At 39.7% G+C, this 22,032-nt stretch overlaps 1 protein-coding gene across 2 annotated transcripts in view; it reads right to left on the bottom strand.

Annotated features, from left to right (window-relative positions):
* Nucleotides 1-3,876: 3,876 nt before the first annotated feature.
* The window catches only part of dzip1l (DAZ interacting zinc finger protein 1-like), a 36,399-nt gene continuing 18,243 nt past the window's right edge, over nt 3,877-22,032 (bottom strand). For both annotated transcript variants that reach the window (XM_060919757.1, XM_060919758.1), the window contains exons 6-16: nt 14,796-14,915; nt 14,400-14,462; nt 14,147-14,293; nt 13,987-14,017; nt 13,160-13,225; nt 12,923-13,044; nt 8,477-8,654; nt 7,996-8,164; nt 5,201-5,421; nt 4,844-4,983; nt 3,877-4,250 (exon numbers count right to left, since the gene is read on the bottom strand). In XM_060919757.1, the coding sequence (XP_060775740.1) occupies nt 4,104-4,250; nt 4,844-4,983; nt 5,201-5,421; nt 7,996-8,164; nt 8,477-8,654; nt 12,923-13,044; nt 13,160-13,225; nt 13,987-14,017; nt 14,147-14,293; nt 14,400-14,462; nt 14,796-14,915 (1,404 nt within the window). In that variant the 3' untranslated portion in view covers nt 3,877-4,103. The remainder of the gene's footprint in view (nt 4,251-4,843; nt 4,984-5,200; nt 5,422-7,995; nt 8,165-8,476; nt 8,655-12,922; nt 13,045-13,159; nt 13,226-13,986; nt 14,018-14,146; nt 14,294-14,399; nt 14,463-14,795; nt 14,916-22,032) is intronic.

Raw genomic sequence — 22,032 nt, 5'->3', positions numbered from 1 at the left:
TGTATAGAGAGAATTATTACACCCTATATCAGGGGTCTTCAATCCTATCCACAAAGGGCCAGTGTGGCTGCAGGCTTTCATTCCAACCAAGCAGGAGCTACACCTGATTTCACTTGTTTAATCATTTCACCCTCGTCTCCAGTCAACAATCAAGTGAGCCTCCAATTTGGCTGTAATGAAAGCCTGCAGCTACACCGGCCCTTTGCGGATAGGATTGAAGACCCCTGCCCTATATAGTATCCCACAATGCATAATGAAAAGTAGTGTACAACTGATGGTCACTAACCAAGCAATATATACCATCATGCATTGTGGTCGTGCTGAAAGGAAAAGAAAAAAGAAAAAAAAAAGTGTGTTGGGGTGAATGGATGGAGGAAGAAACACATTATAAATGGACATTCAAGTACAATTAAAATTGTAAGAGAATAGAAAATAAACTAAAATAGAATAAGACATAAAATACAAGATTAAAAGTTAGAGTGCAGAGCGAGGAATTAATCAAAAGCCTCAAATTTGATTTAATAAAAGGCAGCGGCAAAGAAGAAAGTATACAGCCTTGATTTAAAAGAACTGAAAGATGCAGCAGACACAAAGTACTTTGTACTGATTAATGTGGGAAATACGCCCAGTATAATATGTATTTATCACAAAAATACATTCATATATTTATTATTTTGAAAACCCACCAGGGCGGCACGGTGGTGTAGTGGTTAGCGCTGTTGCCTCACAGCAAGAAGGTCCAGGTTCGAGCCCCGTGGCCGGTGAGGGCCTTTCTGTGTGGAGTTTGCATGTTCTCCCCGTGTCCATGTGGGTTTCCTCCAGGTGCTCCGGTTTCCCCCACAGTCCAAAGACATGCAGGTTAGGTTAACTGGTGACTCTAAATTGACCGTAGGTGTGAATGTGAGTGTGAATGGTTGTCTGTGTCTATGTGTCAGCCCTGTGATGACCTGGCGACTTGTCCAGGGTGTACCCCGCCTTTCGCCCGTAGTCAGCTGGGATAGGCTCCAGCTTGCCTGCGACCCTGTAGAACAGGATAAAGTGGCTACAGATAATGAGATGAGATGAGAAAACCCACCAGCCGACTGATGTGGCACAATTTAATTGTGCGACAGTAATGATGTAAATAACGGCATGGTGGAGTTGTGTCCGAAAGTGTTTTTTCATTTTACTAATGAGCTCACTATATAGCCCTCTATATAGTAATTCCCTATATAGTGAGTAGTGAACAAGTGAGTGATTTCGCACAAAGGGTACGAAATAACATATGGAACATGTATGAAATTATGTGGTAAAGAAACAAGTTAAAAAAAAGTTTCATATTTTAGATTCTTCAAAGTAGCCACCATTTACCTTGATAAAGCTTTACACAGTACTGGCGTTATCTTAACCAGCTTCATGAGGATGCTTTTCAGTTAACAGGCGCCTTGTCGAATGATAATTAGTGCAATTTCTTGCCGTCTTAATGTGTTTGAGATCAAACAGTAAATAATAAAAATACAGTAAATAGCCCTGTTCCACAACTGTAGTAAGAGAAGCGCTCAACTAAATAAAAAGAAATGACCTCCATCATTACCTTAAGACATGAAGTGTCTCTTAATTAATAAAAATAAAAGAAAAACTATTGAATTAGAAGGCGTGTCCAAACTTTTGACTGGTATTATTGCAGTGTAGAAAAATTACTATACATGCTCTTAGCTACCAGTTTTTTAAAACACAATTATACAATAGTTCGCTCCAGTCCACTAATCTGACTGGACAAGTAGTGTTCCAGAAATGCTGTAACATGTATGAAATTATCTGGTAAAGAAACAAGTTTTTAAAAAAAAAAGTTTCGTATTTTAGATTCTTCAAAGTAGCCACCATTTACCTTGATGACGCTTTACACACTACTGGCATTATCTTAACCAGCTTCATGAGGATGCTTTTCAGTTAACAGGCGCCTTGTCGAATGATAATTAATGCAATTTCAGAATTCAGAATAGTGCAATTTCTTTGTATACGCTGACTTTAATTTCTTGTTTATGGAACTGTTGTATATCACACTTGCAACCATGGTGTTTCACTGAATATTAGCACGGCAGTGTACTGTATAACTGCACTGGCACATTTCACTGTTTTATAAAACCCCATTGTCTGTGTTCATTACATAACATTCCAATTCTAGCAACAGTTTATCACATTGAAACCATTTCTACACTTATTAAAGGCTGTAAGTCAGTCTGTTCATTGGCATAGCAACACACAATGCTCTATCCAGCTGTAGCTTCTTTAGGAAATATTTTTGCTGACACAGCAAAAATAGACAAAATATTCAGTCGTATTATGTCTGAAATGTCAGTTACGCTGACTTTAATTTCTTGTTTATGGAACTGTTGTATATCACACTTGCAACCGTGGTGTTTCACTGAATATTAGCACGGCAGTGATAACCTGTGACCTCATGCCTAGAGCCGAATCGCAGCCATGCTGATATTCGCTACGACAGCACTCTTGCTCATGAAAATGTTAGCTTTAGCTTTTGTGTTTTAACCATCTACTTTCTTTCATTTTCCAAGTAATATCTACTTTATTAACCTTCAAGCAACCAAGCTATTTTAGCGACTAATATGACGGGGTGGGGTCATTTATGACCCCGCTATATTCAGTACATGAATCTGTATACCTAGTTATTTTCTCTTAGTTTTACATACATATCCCACTTCCTGTGTTCAAGACAGATACTATAAAAATATATAAATGTAGATAGGTATGGTTTACAACAAATCTTAATGCAGAAAGAAGGTAAAGGGACACAGCATAAGACAAATATAACGTAATCTAGACAGTCTTTGTCATGTCTTACTGGAACATTTACTTAATTCAACAACACTGACTGAAAATGTATCATGAAAAGAAAAGTATGAGCAAAAACATCCAATGCAGTGTTGATGGGATCTTTGTAACTTCAAAACTAGTCACTAACTAATATGCTAATACTAGCTAACATGCTATTTCTAGCAGATATCCTAATACTAAAATTAATCATCTCCATCAATTGAGCTATTTTCATCATCACTTTGGGCCTCAAGTATCTGTCTAAATGTTTCTACAGCTGTAAATCTAGCTATTCTTGGTCTACTTGCCATGGTTCACTGCAACAAAAAGTACAACATACAGATAACTAGTTGGTAAAAGCAAAATTTGATAAGGAATTACTGCAAGAAATCCTATGCTTCTTTCCGGAGTCATAAATGAGCCCGTGCAATTTTTCATTACTCTTGCCACACCATTCGGCCGATCCCTACAAAAACCTATGAACAGTTGTAGGACAAGTTAACCGACAAATTCATGGTAGGAAATATTTTTCGGACCAAATGTATAAAAACTACACACAAAATCATATGCCTGGGGTCATAAATGACCTCACTCAGTCGCTTGAGGGTTAAATACGTTTTATTAACCATTTAAGGCTGTCATTTTTCTCCAGTTATTTATTATTAATTGTTGACTTGTATTTTGTTGCTGTTGTTTTATGTGTTCCTTATTTTTTTCTGTATTACAATAATTAATTATCACATATTTTGTATTATTCCTGTAAAGCACCCCCCCAGTAAACAGTGATAATACATGTCCATACATGTGATAATACATGATAGTTATAGTACATATGTGCATGCACATAGATGAATGAGAAACTCTTAAAGAACAGAATAATGGCACATTTGAAAGCTGCTATATTATTATTATTATTATTATTATTATTATGTTAATGCATTTAAATATTCACTTGCATTTAGCTGTTTTATAGCTTCACTTGAAATAATTATATATAATAGCATATATAACAATCTGCACACAATCTAGAACATGTAACATAAGCATAATTAAAACCATAGAATATTCTTTTATTGTTTGTAACAGAAACTAAAGCGACATAAAATGGCCACTACATTGAATGTAACTTAAATATAATTTAATTTAAGTCACATTTCCATATTAAGATACACAGTCCAACATATGCATGTACAGTACTAGTCAAAAGTTTGGACACGCTCAGTATTATGAATGAGCAATTGTCTAAATTTTGACTGGTACCGTAAGTAACTTAAGAGTATTGAAGCCCTTCACCATGCTCCTGCTCTGCTGGCAGTTGAGCTCCATACGCTAGTACCTGAGGTGACGCCCACATCTGAGCTCCTGTTCCCGGCCGTGTTTGGAGCAGTGAGCTCCTCGATAGAGGACAAGTCCACATCACTCTCTTCCTCAGATACCTGCAGAGAGAAATGCACACACACTGCGTCATATTATTTCAGCCACAACGACCCTTTTAATTCACAACAAATTGGGGGGGGAGACACCTATCCTACAAACACCTGAAAAACTTTTCAGTGAGCTTGGTTAGGATAAACTGGCACAAAGACTTCCTAAAATGCAATATATTGTACCAGTAAAAAAAAAAAAAAATTACCTGTACCAGTTATGCACCAGTAAAAATCACTCATTTTTCAATTTTAATGAAACAAAATTTAACAAGAATTTTTTTCTGAAATATTTGAAACTATATTACAAGCAAGTTATAAAGTGGAGAAATGATAAGGTGGATCTCTTTGATGTTCCATTCCCAACACACACCACATACAGAGAGAGAGAGAGAGAGAGAGAGAGAGAGAGAGAGAGAGAGAGAGAGAGAGAGAAAATGAGAATCATGGGCGAGAAAGGATGTTTGTGTTGCCATTTTCATGAATAATATCAGACAAAATGTACATTTAAGATGAGGTTTAACACTGCATTACAAGAACGTAGCTAAATGCTAGAAGAACATGAGGGTTAATTTTTTTCATGGTGGTGGTCTGTTTTTCTGTACCGCCTGTTGTTTGATAATGGAGGGTCGAGGTGAAGGATGAGAGGTCGAAGGCAGCACTCGTATTCCTCCTACAGGATGTGTGCTGCTGCTGCTGCTCAGTTGCTTTTCTAAACTCCTTGTCAGTGTTTGAACAACTGCACCTGAGACCAAAGAGTACAGAGAAGGCAGATCAGCTCGACACACCCACAAGCAGCAGACTTGAGGCAAAAATCAGTGACCTCTCACTATCTAACTTGAGTGCATAGTAACCTTTCACTTTTAAAATGAACATTAGAACAATATGAATAAGCGTGCCTAATAGAACTGACAATTTGTTCTCACAACACTTAGATGATGGAATAGGGTTTGTTCTCTCACCATGCGTACTAAAAGCATGTTGTGGTTTTTGTGTGTCTGAGTCATCTGAATCATCACTGTCAGACGAGTTGAGCTCATGCCCTGCTCTCTGCGGTCTTCTTGTTGGAGTGAGGTGGACAGAGGCAGACGGTTTATCCCGGGAACTGGTGATGTAGGCGCTGTCCTCGCCTGACTCGTCATCATCGTCATCTTCCTCCTCTTCTGAGCTGAAGGGTGGAGTACTGAGAGAGAGAAAACGCACATTAAACACACATCACCACTTGCTGATAAGGAGAGCGAATACTGACATAGGCCTGGCATGTGTGAAGTACGCGGGATAAAACCCTAAGTGCAAAAACTGCATTTCCATCAGTGATTCAATCCCATGTGGAGGGGACTGTGCTAAATGAGACAGCTGCACAACTTGTGAAAAAACACTGAGAAACGCAAAGTGAAATGAGGGTCAACTTGAGAAAAAAAAAGCTGAAAAAAAAAACAAAACATTGCACAACAAAATGATGCAATGAATGAAAAGAAGTGATTAAAAAAAGCAAAAAACACTGGCATACAAAAACAAATGCAAAACAGAGGAAACAAGAAGACAGTTATCTATATCCCCCGCCCTATAGATCACATTTTTCAAGTTCTGCTGCAGGAAACCAACCCTACCTCTTTACACTGACCTCAGCAGCCCATGGCATAAACCCACCGGACCTTTGGTCCAGGTGAGTTAAAAATTAAAATTTCTCACATTTCTTAGTATCAAAAGGCACATATACATTACTTAATCAACACATAGACCAACTTTCAAGACCGTACCACTCATAGTTTTCAAGTTCTGCTCTGGAAACAAAACCTAACCTGAAAGACTAAGTCTGAAATTGTTTCCATGGAAACATGAAAAATTTAAATTTCTCAAATTTCTTAGTATGAAAAGGCACATCTCCATCACCTTGTTAACATGTATACCAAGTTTCAAATCCGTATCATAAATAGTTTTGGATATATTCTCCGGAAACGAACATTGCTCTGAGAAACTAAGTCAAAATCTATTTTATATGTAAAAATTTGAAAAATACAGTACTTTTTTTCAAAAATCCAAAATAGCAAAAGGCACCAGTTCACATGTTGCTTGATATGTATACAAAGTTTCATGAAGATGTCTTCAGTAGTTTTAAAGATATGGCCCAGAAATGAAAACGTGACCAGACGGACAGACAGACGGAGCCCATTTCTATTTCAGGATAGCAACCCTGATCAGGATAAAATGGTCCTGAAAACAACCGAATGAATGAAAGAAAAGGGAATATTTGAGTGTATTTATATTCCACATATTTCCTAACAAGTTTATCTGGGCATCTACTAATAAACAGACATGATGCATTCACATCTAACTTCCTTATTGCTACATTAACTTTTAAGGCAATATTCAGTTCCTCATTTACATTTATGTTTATTACATTCTTACGTTTCTCAGCTAATGTGCTGCTCATGTCTCACCTGCTTTCTGTGAAAAGGTGTCATTAATCAGTAATGACCCTAACATTCATTAATGTTAGTGCTGCCATCTAGTATTAATATGAAAGGCAGGTTGTTATCCCCTGCCCAAACGAAGTTTGGCGGGGGATATTGAAACGGGTTTTCAATATTTTTTAAAACGGGTCACGTTTTCATTTCTGGGCCATATCTTTAAAACTACTGAAGACATCTTCATGAAACTTTGTATACATAATCAAGCAACATGTGAACTGGTGCCTTTTGCTATTTTGGATTTTTGAAAAAAAAAGTACTGTATTTTTCAAATTTTTACATAAAAAATAGATTTTGACTTAGTTTCTCAGAGCAATGTTCATTTCCAGAGAGTATATCCAAAACTATTCATGATACGGATTTGAAACTTGGTATGCATGTTAACAAGGTGATGTACGTAGATGTGCTTTTTCGTACTAAGAAATTTGAGAAATTAAAATTTTTCATGTTTCCATGGAAACAATTTCAGACTTAGTCTTTCAGGTTAGGTTTTGTTTCCAGAGCAGAACTTGAAAACTATGAGTGGTACGGTCTTGAAAGTTGGTCTATGTGTTGATTAAGTAATGTATATGTGCCTTTTGATGCTAAGAAATGTGAGAAATTTTCATTTTTAGCTCACCTGGACCAAAGGTCTGGTGGGTTTATGCCATGGGCTGCTGAGGTCAGCGTAAAGAGGTAGGGCTGGTTTCCTGCAGCAGAACTTGAAAAATGTGACAAATAATATCTTGAAACTTGGTATATAGTTGGTATATAGGGCGGGGGATATAGATAACTCTGTCTTCTTGTTGGCTATTATATTCTTAAGCATCTCATACAATTTTCCTTTTAAGTCCTCTAATGCGTTCCACACCTCCTTCCTCTACACCTTTTCTTCCTCTTTTACTTTTCATCTGATTTTTTTCTTAAAGACTGAAGTTCACCTTTCTGCACATCACACAGAGCAAACATATGACCCACACAGTTGTTCAGCACACCACTGTTAGGACATCCATAATGAGACTATGCTGCAAGTAAACACCCAGGAGACATTAGGATTGGCCTTACACAGACTGCAGCAATTGATAGTTTGCTGTCACTATGCTGTTCAGAAATGAGGGTAAGGTATCTTGAGGGCACGGCCTTTGTCGTACCACCACTGACAGACTTGCAAAAGTTACAGACTTTCAAAAGAGTTACCTGAAACTGTGAGTTTTTTTTTTTGTGTCATAGATTTCTTATTTAGGTGTGTGCTGCTGACACACTGCGTGTATGTATGTGTGTGTATGTGCACGTGCATAGGGAAGCACCTGCTCTTCTTTTGCTGTGCTGGTAGGATCGGTGTGAGTGAAGGAGCTTTGGCGCGTGGTGCAGCTGTTGGAGGCTGAGGAATCTCACGTTTCTGTGGGGTGTTATTGGGGCCGAACTTTTTGGATCTAGGGCTCCGTTCCATGGCTGGACTACGGAGATAACTTCTCACTGCAGAAAATCCCAAGAGCAGTATTCAGAAATAAATAAATAAATAAAATAGATCGATAGATATGGCCTTACCACAGTAATTTATGGTTATTAAAATTTGAACTACATAACAGCCACAGCTGACCGTAAAAGTAAAACTATGACAGACAACTGTTTTTGGTGTCCAAAATATATGCATACATTTTTGTAATGACTGACTGGTCTGAGTGGTGCATGTGCTTAACTAACTTAGAAAATATTTGCACGCGTGTGGATAAGTGGTCTGTGTGCTCCTGTTGTGCGAGTATGCACATATGAGGTGTGTGTTCTTACGCAGCATGTGTGTGTTAGATGTAGATTTTCCCTGGCTCCTCTGCACCTCTTGCACTCTCTGCTTTAGCTGGTCTTCAAGGATGTTTCTCAAATCCTGCAATTGTGACGGACTCCTTAATGTCTGTCCTCGCTCATAGAGTAGACTCCTCAGGGTCTGCGTCGAGATTCCCTTCGTGCCCTGAACAGCATAACAATGAATATAACAACAATACATGGCCTCAACATACTATTCAGCACAAAGAACACTTAAACAGTGGCACTGACTGAGCTGTAAACACATTCAGTAAATGGCTATACAATGTAATGTAGTGGACAAATTATTAGGCGGTGTACTGAAGTACTGATGCACTACCGCTTCACTTATAAGATGTAGTTTTGCCTCGCAATCCTAAAACAAAATAGCAACCAATATGTAACTAGAGGTCAGACATGCAACCCTAATTCCAAAAAAGTTGGGACAAAGTACAAATTGTAAATAAAAACGGAATGCAATGATGTGGAAGTTTCAAAATTCCATATTTTATTCAGAATAGAACATAGATGACATATCAAATGTTTAAACTGAGAAAATGTATCATTTAAAGAGAAAAATTAGGTGATTTTAAATTTCATGACAACAACACATCTCAAAAAAGTTGGGACAAGGCCATGTTTACCACTGTGAGACATCCCCTTTTCTCTTTACAACAGTCTGTAAACGTCTGGGGACTGAGGAGACAAGTTGCTCAAGTTTAGGGATAGGAATGTTAACCCATTCTTGTCTAATGTAGGATTCTAGTTGCTCAACTGTCTTAGGTCTTTTTTGTCGTATCTTCCGTTTTATGATGCGCCAAATGTTTTCTATGGGTGAAAGATCTGGACTGCAGGCTGGCCAGTTCAGTACCCGGACCCTTCTTCTACGCAGCTATGATGCTGTAATTGATGCAGTATGTGGTTTGGCATTGTCATGTTGGAAAATGCAAGTTCTTCCCTGAAAGAGACGTCGTCTGGATGGGAGCATATGTTGCTCTAGAACCTGGATATACCTTTCAGCATTGATGGTGTCTTTCCAGATGTGTAAGCTGCCCATGCCACATGCACTAATGCAACCCCATACCATCAGAGATGCAGGCTTCTGAACTGAGCGCCGATAACAACTTGGGTCGTCCTTCTCTTCTTTAGTCCGAATGACACGGCGTCCCTGATTTCCATAAAGAACTTCAAATTTTGATTCGTCTGACCACAGAACAGTTTTCCACTTTGCCACAGTCCATTTTAAATGAGCCTTGGCCCAGAGAAGACATCTGCGCTTCTGGATCATGTTTAGATACGGCTTCTTCTTTGAACTATAGAGTTTTAGCTGGCAACGGCGGATGGCACGGTGAATTGTGTTCACAGATAATGTTCTCTTGAAATATTCCTGAGCCCATGTTGTGATTTCCAATACAGAAGCATGCCTGTATATGATGCAGTGCTGTCTAAGGGCCCGAAGATCACAGGCACCCAGTATGGTTTTCCGGCCTTGACCCTTACGCACAGAGATTCTTCCAGATTCTCTGAATCTTTTGATGATATTATGCACTGTAGATGATGATATGTTCAAACTCTTTGCAATTTTACACTGTCGAACTCCTTTCTGATATTGCTCCACTATTTGTCGGCCCAGAATTAGGGGGATTGGTGATCCTCTTCCCATCTTTACTTCTGAGAGCCGCTGCCACGCCAAGATGCTCTTTTGATACCCAGTCATGTTAATGACCTATTGCCAATGGAGCACTTGCATGTGACATCACAGCCGATCCAGATTGTGACAGACGCCATCTTGTCGGTCAAACACCATATTTCCGCCTTCTACTTCTACTTCTGGTTCTACTTCTGCTTTAACTTCTACCTTTTCTTCTGGAAAACCCTACTATATACAATTCTACTACAACGGCTGCGGCTACAAGCTCTCCCTACCTGTGCACGTTTATGTTTTGTGTGTGTATTTTTGCGTGTTGTTCGTCTGTACCGGACTTCAATATCCACTACAACCGTATGGACTTACTGGACATTGGTTTCCAGCAGAAAATGACGGTTTGTAGCGATTTCCATCGCATGCACAACATTCCGGACGAGATAGCGAGACCAGCGGGGTCTCTGTGGATTGTTATCGGAAGCAAAGCGAAGGAGGCGGCGCCGGGAGCGGAAGCAAAAGCGAGGCTGCAGAGCCGGCCTGTTGACTAAGCTCAGAAAACAGCCACTCAAACCTCCACTGCCAAGCTTCTACCTCTCCAACGCCAGATCCATGGTAAACAACACGGACAATTTGGAATTACAGCTGGAATTACCTTATTCTATTCTATAATCTGCTGGTCAGTGCTATACTCAATACTTAAGTGACTTACCCATCCAATGAGGATTCTTGTTTACAAGATGCCACATCTGAGTCGCTGACAAATCCTGAATTTCTGTAAAGATAACTGTCCAGAGATTTATAAGCACGCAGTGCTTCACCACTGAACAGCGAGGGAAAGTTAATGAGGTAATCATACATGTCTGGGTATTCCGCTGGCAGTTCAAAGTCCGGTCGTGAAAACTCCGTCCGGTAAGCCATAAGGGTCACTAATCTGTAGATCGTTTATTTTAGACATATATCTAGTTATCTGTTAATTAGAAAAATGAGCCGTGTAGTCTGTCGGTTGAAATTGATCCATTCTGTACACGAGTGCAGCAGTATTCAGCGGTGTTTTTTACCGACAAGATGGCGGCTGTGTACTTTCCGGTCACGTGACTGCAAGATCTCTATTGACCTAATGAGTTGCAATTTGGTCCTCCAGCTGTTCCTTTTTTGTACCTTTAACTTTTCCAGCCTCTTATTGCCCCTGTCCCAACTTTTTGAGATGTGTTGCTGTCATGAAATTTCAAATGAGCCAATATTTGGCATGAAATTTCAAAATGTCTCACTTTCGACATTTGATATGTTGTCTGTGTTCTAATGTGAATATAATATCAGTTTTTGAGATTTGTAATTTATTGCATTCCGTTTTTATTTACAATTTGTACTTTGTCCCAACATTTTTGGAATCGGGGTTGTATACAGTAAGATCGAAAGACCTGAATCCATCATTCTTCTGTTTATACCTCGCCCGTGATGGATTAAGCGGGGTGAAGTATTGTAATCAGTGCGGTTTGTTTGTGTGTGTGTGACTGTTAACAACCTAACGTCTAGACGGTTGCACCAATTGACTTCAAATTTTCAGGGTAGGTGGGCAATGGTCTGTAGATTACTTGATTAAATTTTGGTGGTAATCAGGTCAAGGTGAAGGTCAAGGTCACTGGAAAGGTCAACCTTTCGGTCAAAATAACACATTTTCCATTATAATTCAAAAACGGTTGTCGATAGACAAATGTTTACTATTATGAGCATATAGGAACTCCCATACAGCCTTTCATTTGGCACCATGATCTTTGACCTTGAGTGACCCTGAAAGGTCAAACTCAAGGTCAGAGATTTTCAGAGGGCTGTAACGTGAAAATGGTTGATGGTAGACTGATATTTACCATTATTAACTTATAGAAAGTGCCATATGGGCTTTCATTTGGCACCATGACCTTTGATCTTGAATGACTTTGAAATGTCAAACTCAAGGTCATGGATTTTCACAGGACTATAACCTGACAGCTGATGACTGAGAAATAGTCCCATTATCAACATATAGGGTGGGCGGCACAGTGGTGTAGTGGTTAGCGCGGTCACCTCACAGCAAGAAGGTCCGGGTTCGAGCCCCGTGGCCGGCGAGGGCCTTTCTGTGTGGAGTTTGCATGTTCTCCCCGTGTCCGCGTGGGTTTCCTCCGGGTGCTCCGGTTTCCCCCACAGTCCAAAGACATGCAGGTTAGGTTAACTGGTGGCTCTAAATTGACCGTAGGTGTGAATGTGAATGGTTGTCTGTGTCTATGTGTCAGCCCTGTGATGACCTGGCGACTTGTCCAGGGTGTACCCCGCCTTTCGCCCGTACTCAGCTGGGATAGGCTCCAGCTTGCCTGCGACCCTGTAGAACAGGATAAAGCGGCTAGAGATAATGAGATGAGATCAACATATAGGTATAAAATAAAAGTTGCCAGGCGAGGTTCGTTTTGCCTGGCAACACTTGTTATTGATTGTAAGGAGACAGATAATGCATATAGGACCACACCATTCATGGAGCCCTTGCCCCCATTTGTGAACTAGTGTGTGAACGTGTATTTGCCCTGCAATGCCCATTTAGCACATGTTCTTGCCTCATGCCCAATGTTCCTGTGATCCACCATGACCCTGACCAGGATAAAACAAATGGGAATGACTGAATGGAGAGTTTCAGGCTGACTGACCTATCGCAAATAAACTGTACTGATGGCAACATGTGGAAGTTTCTGCTACTTACTCCAGCTGTTTGTTATTAAATTATGATGCATTTACAGTTTACTTATTAAATTCTGTGCATTGACCTTTCTTAGTCCCATCTTCTCCAGTCTCTTCTGCAGTCTTTTCTTCACGATGGATCTGAAATTCTTCCTCTGCACTGAGATTCCTCTCACTGGCTCCACTTGGCCTGTCACTAATTCTTCAACTGACATGACATGAACACAAAAACTATTTCAGTGCCTGCCAGCGATTTTTTAAATACAAAGTGTTAATTTCTTGACGTTGTTAATGAATATGATTAATATTTTGCAAACTCATACTCTCTTCCTTTTCATCATCTTCGTCTTCTTCCGGAGAATTCTGAGTAGCCTTTTTTGGAAGTGGTTCTACAAAACAGGAAGGTGAATAGTGCTTATGCAACCGTAACATAATTGTAGCATTAATTTTTACTTGGATTACTAGTTGTATTTAACCAGATCCCCTGACATTTTCCAAAAACATTAATACACAGGGTGTTTCAAAAAAATGTGATACATAATTTCACAATCTAATAACTTTGCCAATTCTCGTTCAGTTGACCTCAAATTTTAACAGCATGTGTGGAAACAGGTAAAAATTTTTATGTTTTTTTTTTTTTATCTTTTTAGGTATAGAAATGCCATTCACTGGAAAAGAAAAGGCGTTTTGTGTGTTAGAGTACGCTTGAACACAGTCGAACAAGACTGCAGCGTGCATTTATGAGAGAATTCTCTAAAAATGCACCAACTGCAGTGCGGATATGGACATGGCACAAAAAGTTCAAAGAGGAAGGCTGTGTCTGTGTCTCAGGCGACGTGCATATTGAAAATTTGTGAAATCGTTCATGGAATCCACATACCTTTGAATTTCTCATTCAAATTTTGAGGAATAAATCGTATATTGCTCAACATTAAGCCTGTTCAGTTTCATTTGCCAAGACTATGTAGTTTCTGGGATATTTACATCTCAAATAATATCACATTTTTTTGAAACACCCTGTATTTCGTGATGGTCAGCATTTATCATCCTGTTCCTGTCCTACCAAGAATAAAACAATTATTGATTTTATTTTTACTTGTCTAAGGACGTAACTTATTTATTTAAACGCAGAATGTCAGTGGTCACTTACCTGACAGTGATCTGGACATCAGCTGGTTTATCTGGAATGAAGAATAAAAACAGTTCTTGTGGAATTACACTCCCAAACATCACACATAAAATGATGGGGGAATATTGTTAGGCAGGACAGTAACTTCAGTGCGAACTTTGCATAAAATAAGACTCTTCACCTTCTTTTTTTGGGAGTGGATGAGTGCTTCTCTTTCTTTGAGCTGAGAGGAGAGAGCGAGAACCTGCTGCTTCAGCAAGTGCACGCTAGAAATGGTGCTTTCCTCCACAGACAAGGCCTTCTGCAGTCTCATATTTTCACTTTTCAGCTATTACAAAACACACACAGAGTGCAATAATGGCACATCATCCCAATGCATCAGACAAAGTTTCTGTGGGTAATTTCACAAATCTTATCCAAGCATGTCCTCTCACCTCCTCTTTCTCTTGATGGTGACTGCTCTGCAGCTCATTCATTTTCTTCTTCCATTCATTTTTCTAAAAGACACAGAACATTCCGGACATGATTATCTGATCTTATCATGCTGAAAACTGCATGATGCTGAAAATTCAAGGTTGCGATGGCCACATGGTCAGAAGAGAATCCCAGTAACTTTCTCCAACACCTCCTGAAAGATCCCCAAGCACTCCCAGGCCAGCTGGGAGATATAATCCTGCCAGTGGACCTTGGGCTGACCCTTAGTTCTCCTCCTCCAACTAAAGAAAGAGGGTAGGTTCCTCTTTCTTTAGCTGCTGGGGGATTAATGATCAAATCTGAATCACATTTTTAAAATGGAAGAAGAGAGCACAGTGAACAATAAGAAAACATACCTTTTGAATCATCTGTTCCTTCAGCTCGCTCTCTCTGATCCTCCAGTGTTCTTTTTCAAAGTCATCCTCACTTCTTAGATGAGACACTTTTCTCTCTCCGTTTTCTAGTTCATGCAGTTTCTGCATACAAAAAAAAAAAAACAAAAAAAAAAAAAACACACCACCACATACAATACAGAATGAGCGAATATACACAGAGTTAAAATGACCTCCCGCTTTGAATACTGTGGATGAACGCTAACTTTCTAAAACTTAATGCTGAAGAAAAACAAAAACAAAAAACGGACCTTCTATTGATTGGTTCCGAATCAATAACTTCCTCCATAAGTAGTTTTAATCTGGCTATTGATGGCACTGTCATTAAATCTTCACCCAATGCATATAACATCAGTGTTATATTTGATTCTGCCCTCGCTTCTGAGTAACTCCCTATCTAAGACTGCCTTTTTTCACCCCCGCAACATTGCACGTCTCCGTCCTGCACTCAACACCAAGGACGCTGAAACACTCATCCCTGCTTTTATTACATCGCGACTAGATTACTGTAAAGCTCTGTTCATTGGTCTCCCTGCCAAGTCCATTGTTCGGCTTCAGTATATGCAAAAGATTATATTTGAGCCAGTGTCTTCACCCACACTAAACACTCAACATACATCACCCCTATCCTCCATAACCTCCACTGGCTCCCTGATCTACATCGCATCCAATATAAAATTCTTCTGTTTACATTTAAAAGCATGCTATGTCAACATGTCTCATTATTGTACATACAGGACACTTTTTCGATGGAATAAAAACATGTATTCTATTACCTTCTAGCAGGTTTCATTCATTTGGTTTGATAGCATGCAATACTGTTAGCATATCACTTATCCTACATATGTTACATCACTCTACCCAATGGAGAATGAGCATTGAATATGGTTTCCAATATTGCATGGTTGTCGAGGCAACATGACATAACACATTGGAGCTGATGTGACTAGACAGTGAGAAGGTTTTACGCTACACATGCACAGAATCATTTCTTTGTTCACCAGGGAAGAGAAAGATGCACTGAACACCTGAAAGGCTACCAAAGCTTCATTAGATAGTCTTCACGCATATTTACAAGAGAAAAACATATCAATGGACATTGAAAAACTGGAAAAGAGAGAGTGTGTACGGATAATAATAATAATAATAATAATAGTAATATCCATTCATTATCTGTAGCTGCTTATCCTGTTTTACAGGGTCGCAAGCAAGCTGGAGCCTATCCCAGCTAACTATGGGCGAGAGGCAGGGTACACCCTGGACAAGTCACCAGGTCATCGCAGGGCTGAAACAGAGATAAACGACCATTCACACTCACATTCACACCTACGGTCAATTTAGAGTCACCAGTTAACCTAACCTGCATGTCTTTGGACTGTGGGGGAAACCGGAGCAACCGGAGGAAACCCACGCAGACACGGGGAGAACATGCAAACTCCACACAGAAAGGCCCTCGCCGGCCGCTGGGCTCAAACCTAGAACCTTCTTGCTGTGAGGAGACAGTGCTAACCACTACACCACCGTGCCGCCCAATAATAATAATAATAATAATAATAATAATAATAATAATAATAGCAGCAGCAGCAGCTTTTTTCATGGTATATCAGATATATTCCATTCAGCTAGCATGATACTGAACTCATCTTCGGCTCGTTCAAGATCATGCTAGCTGAATGTAATGTATCTGATATACCACTCAATGCTAGCCAATATTTCATCATTTAATCCACACTCACTGGATATGAGCAATCACATGCTCTGATTGCCTACTCTACTACTAGGCTATCAGCTCATATACCATGAGTAGAGAAAAACAAAATGGCAGAGCGCTTTAAGTCAGATATATCACTTTGTCATCAAGTATTTAAAAGAAACAGAAATAGCTAAAAGAATACAGTCACATGCCGCCCCCCCATCCCATATCCTCTGTTCCACACTCCAGCCCAGTTGGTAGTGATAATGTACCTTTAAGTTGGTTTGCCAACTGCCAAAAAAAAAACCTAAAGAACAAGAAGAAAATGGCGGAGCATGTTACTGAACCAGCTGAGGATGAAATAAAAACTCTACTTGAAAACAAAACCTTAAAAAATAAAAAAAAGCAACAAAATATGGAATGAAGGTATTTCATGATAAGAATGTATCTTTTTTATTTTTCAAGAATTATTATAGCATTTTTCACAAATTGCTACTGTCATTTCGTCGGCTTGTTTACATTCTCAGAAGAAAATTATTTTGCCGGAAGTTTTGTACAAAGTTTTTATTTATCGAATTTGCAAAAAATAAAAATGCTCCGTTTCTCAAAATCTAGTGAATGTGGATATAATAAAACAGTTATTCCAGTCACTCATTGTACATGGCTTATAGCCAACTCGGTGCTACGTGCCTCATCAGCTATCAGCTCATGTATGACTCGAGTTCATGGAACAACTGTTAAATATATAATGGAACGGCTTTCACACTACTCTCCCATTTGCAGTCCAAGATCTTCATCTTATGGTCTGTTATCTGTTCCCTAATTTAAACTGTCTACCATGGCTTCCAGGGCATTTAGGGTTGCAACCCCCAAGTTGTGGACTTCTCTCCCTCAGAGCCTTCATGATAATGCATCTCTCTCCAAATTCAAAACTTAATTTATGTGTGGTGTTCGTACTTTTGATACTCAGCCAGTGTTCGTGGGTCTGGTGGACCCGCTGCATTTTGGTGCTTTAAATTCAAACACAATCAAACAATTTTACATTAAATACTTAACAGATGTTTACTTCACCCCAATTACAAGCAACATAAACAGCATATATGGTTAATATTTGCCCTTTACCTTTGTTAGATTACATTTATTTAAAAAAACCTGCTACTCGTTTTTTGTTTTTTAATATAATGTCATTTTACAAAAAGAAAATCAATTACAGTCAAGATATGAGGGGAAAAAAGACGTTTATCTTCAAATTTACAAATGAAGCAAGGTTTTTCATAACAACTGATTTTTATTTCTTTGAATTTCATTAGAAATTTAACCCATTCAGTTCAGTTTACACAACACAAGCTGAACACATACAGTAACCATGTCAGTCTATACAACACGTCATCCCCATGCTCGTCTTCGTTCTGGGACTGGCTGATGCTTCATCTCATCCTCTTCTTCAAAGTCACTGTCAGACTCTGAATTTTCAGAAATGTGATCCTCACGTTCTGAAACGTCTTCCTCTACATCATCATCAAAAGCTTCGCTCTCTTCCAAAATCATTTGCAAGTCCATCTGAGCAGAGAATCTTTTAGCCATCTTGATCAGTTGTGGTAAGGAGCCACATTTGAAAAGCTATATTTATTGGGTCCTGCCCCCAATTTACGGGAACTTCTGTCTTGGTTCCCGCAAGACAGAGGGTAAAATGTGTAGGAATGTGAGAGCAGACAGGTGTCGGTGCTTGAACGGCAGGGGCAGAAACACAAAACACACACACGCACACACTAACAGCAGGCCCAGATAGGAGGAGGACAGAGTGAAGGTACACACTTTTATTAGCCCCGGGTCCAGTGGACCCAAACATCCTGTATGTAATATAAAGGTGTAGGGGGGGGGGTACAGTGTGTGGTCATCGAAAATGTGTTCTGATATATGTTCTTCACAGAAAATGAGCCAAGGCCAATGAGTCGGAGTTTGAAAAATAATTAATTGTATCATTGTTCCTTTCATAAAAAATGAAAACGGGCCCCACAGACCCGAACACCATACAAGTTAAGTAATGACTGTAAGGACTTCATTTGGTTGATTTGTTTGCAGTTCCATTTTGTTTTTGTGGTAGTGCTATTACTCTGTAAAGCGTCCTTGGGTTGATGAAAAGCGCTATATAAACTAAAGATGACATTGTTGTTGTTGTTGAAAAAAGAGAACTGATTTCTTGGTTGAGCTTCACTATTCAGACATTTATATTGTACAGAAGTCCAAGTCAAGGTAATTTCAAGTCAGGTTTTGTACTACTTACTCTTTTTTTTATTACTAGGGTCCTAAAACTCCTGAAAGCCAATATAACATGATATTTTAAGGCCTTGCAAGACTCCACACATTATTATTTAAAAAGCTATCAGAATTCTGACATTACTCTTTTTTTATGACTCAATATATACTCAGAGTGTGTCCAGTTACAGGAAATGGTTTGCGAATCCTTTGGAATTATCATCTCATTCATCTCATCTCATTATCTCTAACCGCTTTATCCTGTTCTACAGGGTCACAGGCAAGCTGGAGCCTATCCCAGCTGACTACGGGCGAAAGGCGGGGTACACCCTGGACAAGTCACCAGGTCATTACAGGGCTGACACATAGACACAGACAACCATTCACACTCACATTCACACCTACGGTCAATTTAGAGTCACCAGTTAACCTAACCTGCATGTCTTTGGACTGTGGGGGGAAACCAGAGCACCCGGAGGAAACCCACGCGGACACGGGGAGAACATGCAAACTCCACACAGAAAGGCCCTCGCCAGCCATGGGGCTTGAACCCGGACCTTCTTGCTGTGAGGCGACAGCGCTAACCACTACACCACCGTGCCGCCTGGAATTATCATTATTTATAAATAAAATGTGTGATGGCCTGGAAAAACATCAGAACACCAAGGTTTAGGCCAAAATTTAGCTCATCTCATCTCTCATTATCTCTAGCCGCTTTATCCTTCTACAGGGTCACAGGCAAGCTGGAGCCTATCCCAGCTGACCACGGGCGAAAGGCGGGGTACACCCTGGACAAGTCGCCAGGCCATCACAGGGCTGACACATAGACACAGACAACCATTCACACTCACATTCACACCTACGGTCAATTTAGAGTCACCAGTTAACCTAACTGTGGGGGAAACCGGAGCACCCGGAGGAAACCCATGCAGACACGGGGAGAACATGTAAACTCCACACAGAAAGGCCCTCGCCGGCCACGGGGCTCGAACCCAGACCTTCTTGCTGTGAGGCGACAGCGCTAACCACTACACCACCGTGCCGCCCCAAAATTTAGCTTTTTCTGTTAATATATTTTGAGATCTCTCCTGCAGGAAAACTGAAATATGCTTGGCAAAATGATGCTAGTCTAATTTTGACCCTTGCATTGGCTGTCTGTCTGCAGTCATGTTGGCTAAGAAGCAAGTTTTACAAAAACACATGCCAAAACAGTTAGTCTGCCGAAAGATGTCAAGTAAGAGGTAGGTTGAGTGATCAAAAACTGTACTCAAGTAAAAGGATTGTACTTTTCAAGGCCATTCAAGTACTAAACATATTCCTAATGTAAAAATAATAAATTATATATTTACTAAATAACAAAGTAAGGTAATTTTGCCACAGGTCAGTTTCATAAATCAACCAAACTTGCTTAATGGTAATAACATTGCTTCCATTTCTTTTCTGACTGCAGAGCCACAGTTTTTTTTTTTTTACTGACATTTTTTGCTGTCACTTTTTACATGATTACATGGTTATACATACAGTGCCTTGCAAAAGTATTCATCCCCCTTTGTGTTTGTCCCGTTTTGTTGCATTACAAGCTGGAATTAAAATGGATTTTGGGGGGCTTAGGGCTATTTAATTTACACAACATGCCTACCACTTTAAAGGTGCAAATTGTTGTTTTATTGTGACAAACAATAATTTAGATGAAAAAACAGAAATCTGGAGTGTGCATAGGTATTCACCCCCCAAGTCAATACTTTGTCGAGCCACCTTTTGCTACAATAACAGCTGCAAGTGTATGTCTCTATTAACTTAGCACATCTAGCCACTGGGATTTTTGTCCATTCCTCAAGGAAAAACTGCTCCAACTCCTTCAAGTTAGATGGGTTGCGTTGGTGTACAGCAATCTTCAAGTTATGCCACAGATTGCTGATTAGATTGAGGTCTGGGCTTTGACTAGGCCATTCCAAGACAATTAAATGTTTTCCTTTAAACCACTCCAGTGTAGCTTTGGCAGTATGTTTAGGGTCATTGTCCTGCTGGAACGTGAATCTTTGTCCCAGTCTCAATCCATCCATCTTTCCTTCAATTCTGACCAGCTTTCCTGTCCCTGCAAATGAAAAATATCCCCACAGCATGATGCTGCCACCACCATGCTTCACTGTAGGAATGGTGTTCTCAGGGTGTGGGGTTTGCACCACACATGGCATTTCCCATGATGGCCAAAAAGATCAATTTTAGTCTCATCTGACCAGAGAATCTTCTTCCATATGTTTGGGGAGTCTGCCACATGCTGTTGGGCAAACTCCAAACACGTTTTCTTAAGCAATGGCTTTTTTCTGGCCACTCTTCCATAAAGCCCTGCTCTGTGGAGTGTACAGCTTAAAGTGGTCCTATGCACAGACACTCCTAACTCCACTGTGAATCTTTGCAGCTCCTTCAATGTTACCTTTGGTGTCTTTGTTGCATCTCTGATTAATGTCCTCCTTGCCCGGTCTGTGAGTTTTGGTGGGCGGCCTTCTCTTGTCAGGTTTGTAGTGGTGCCATATTCTTTCCATTTTGCTATAATGGATTTAATGGTGCTCTCTGGGATAGTCAAAGTTTGGGATATTTTTTTATAACCCAACCCTGATCTATACTTCTCCACAACTTTGTCTCTGACCTGTTTGGAGGCTCCTTGGTTTTCATGTTGCTTGCTTAGTAGTGTAGCAGAGTCAGGGTCCTTCCAGAACAGGTTGATTTATACAGACATCATGTGACAGATCATGTGACACTTTGATTGCACACAGGTGGATCTTCATCAACTAATTATGTGACTTATGAAGTGAATTGGTTGGACCAGCTCTTATTTAGGGGTTTCATACAAAACGGGGTGAATACTTATGCACACTCCAGATTTTTTTTTTCATCTTAATTATTGTTTGTGTTACAATAAAACAACAATTTGCACCTTTAAAGTGGTAGGCATGTTGTGTAAATCAAATGGTGATAACCCTCCAAAAATCCATTTTAATTCCAGTTTGTAACGCAACAAAGCAGGACAAACACCAAGGGGGATGAATACTTTTGCAAGACACTGTAATATTAATTGAAACTGCAAGATAATAGTGTGTGTTGTTTAGCATTATATTGTATATAATTATACCTAATTCAGTGATGTTGCAAACTCACCAACTGATTTCCTGACTCGACTTTTGACAAAATAATCAGCAATACAGGCTGAATGTTAACTTCTGTGTTCAAGTTCTATGGTTAAAGCACTGGCCA

The sequence above is a fragment of the Neoarius graeffei genome, chromosome 4 (assembly GCF_027579695.1).
Source record: "Neoarius graeffei isolate fNeoGra1 chromosome 4, fNeoGra1.pri, whole genome shotgun sequence".
Lineage (NCBI taxonomy): Eukaryota > Metazoa > Chordata > Actinopteri > Siluriformes > Ariidae > Neoarius > Neoarius graeffei.
This window is presented reverse-complemented; position numbering and strand designations above follow the sequence as displayed.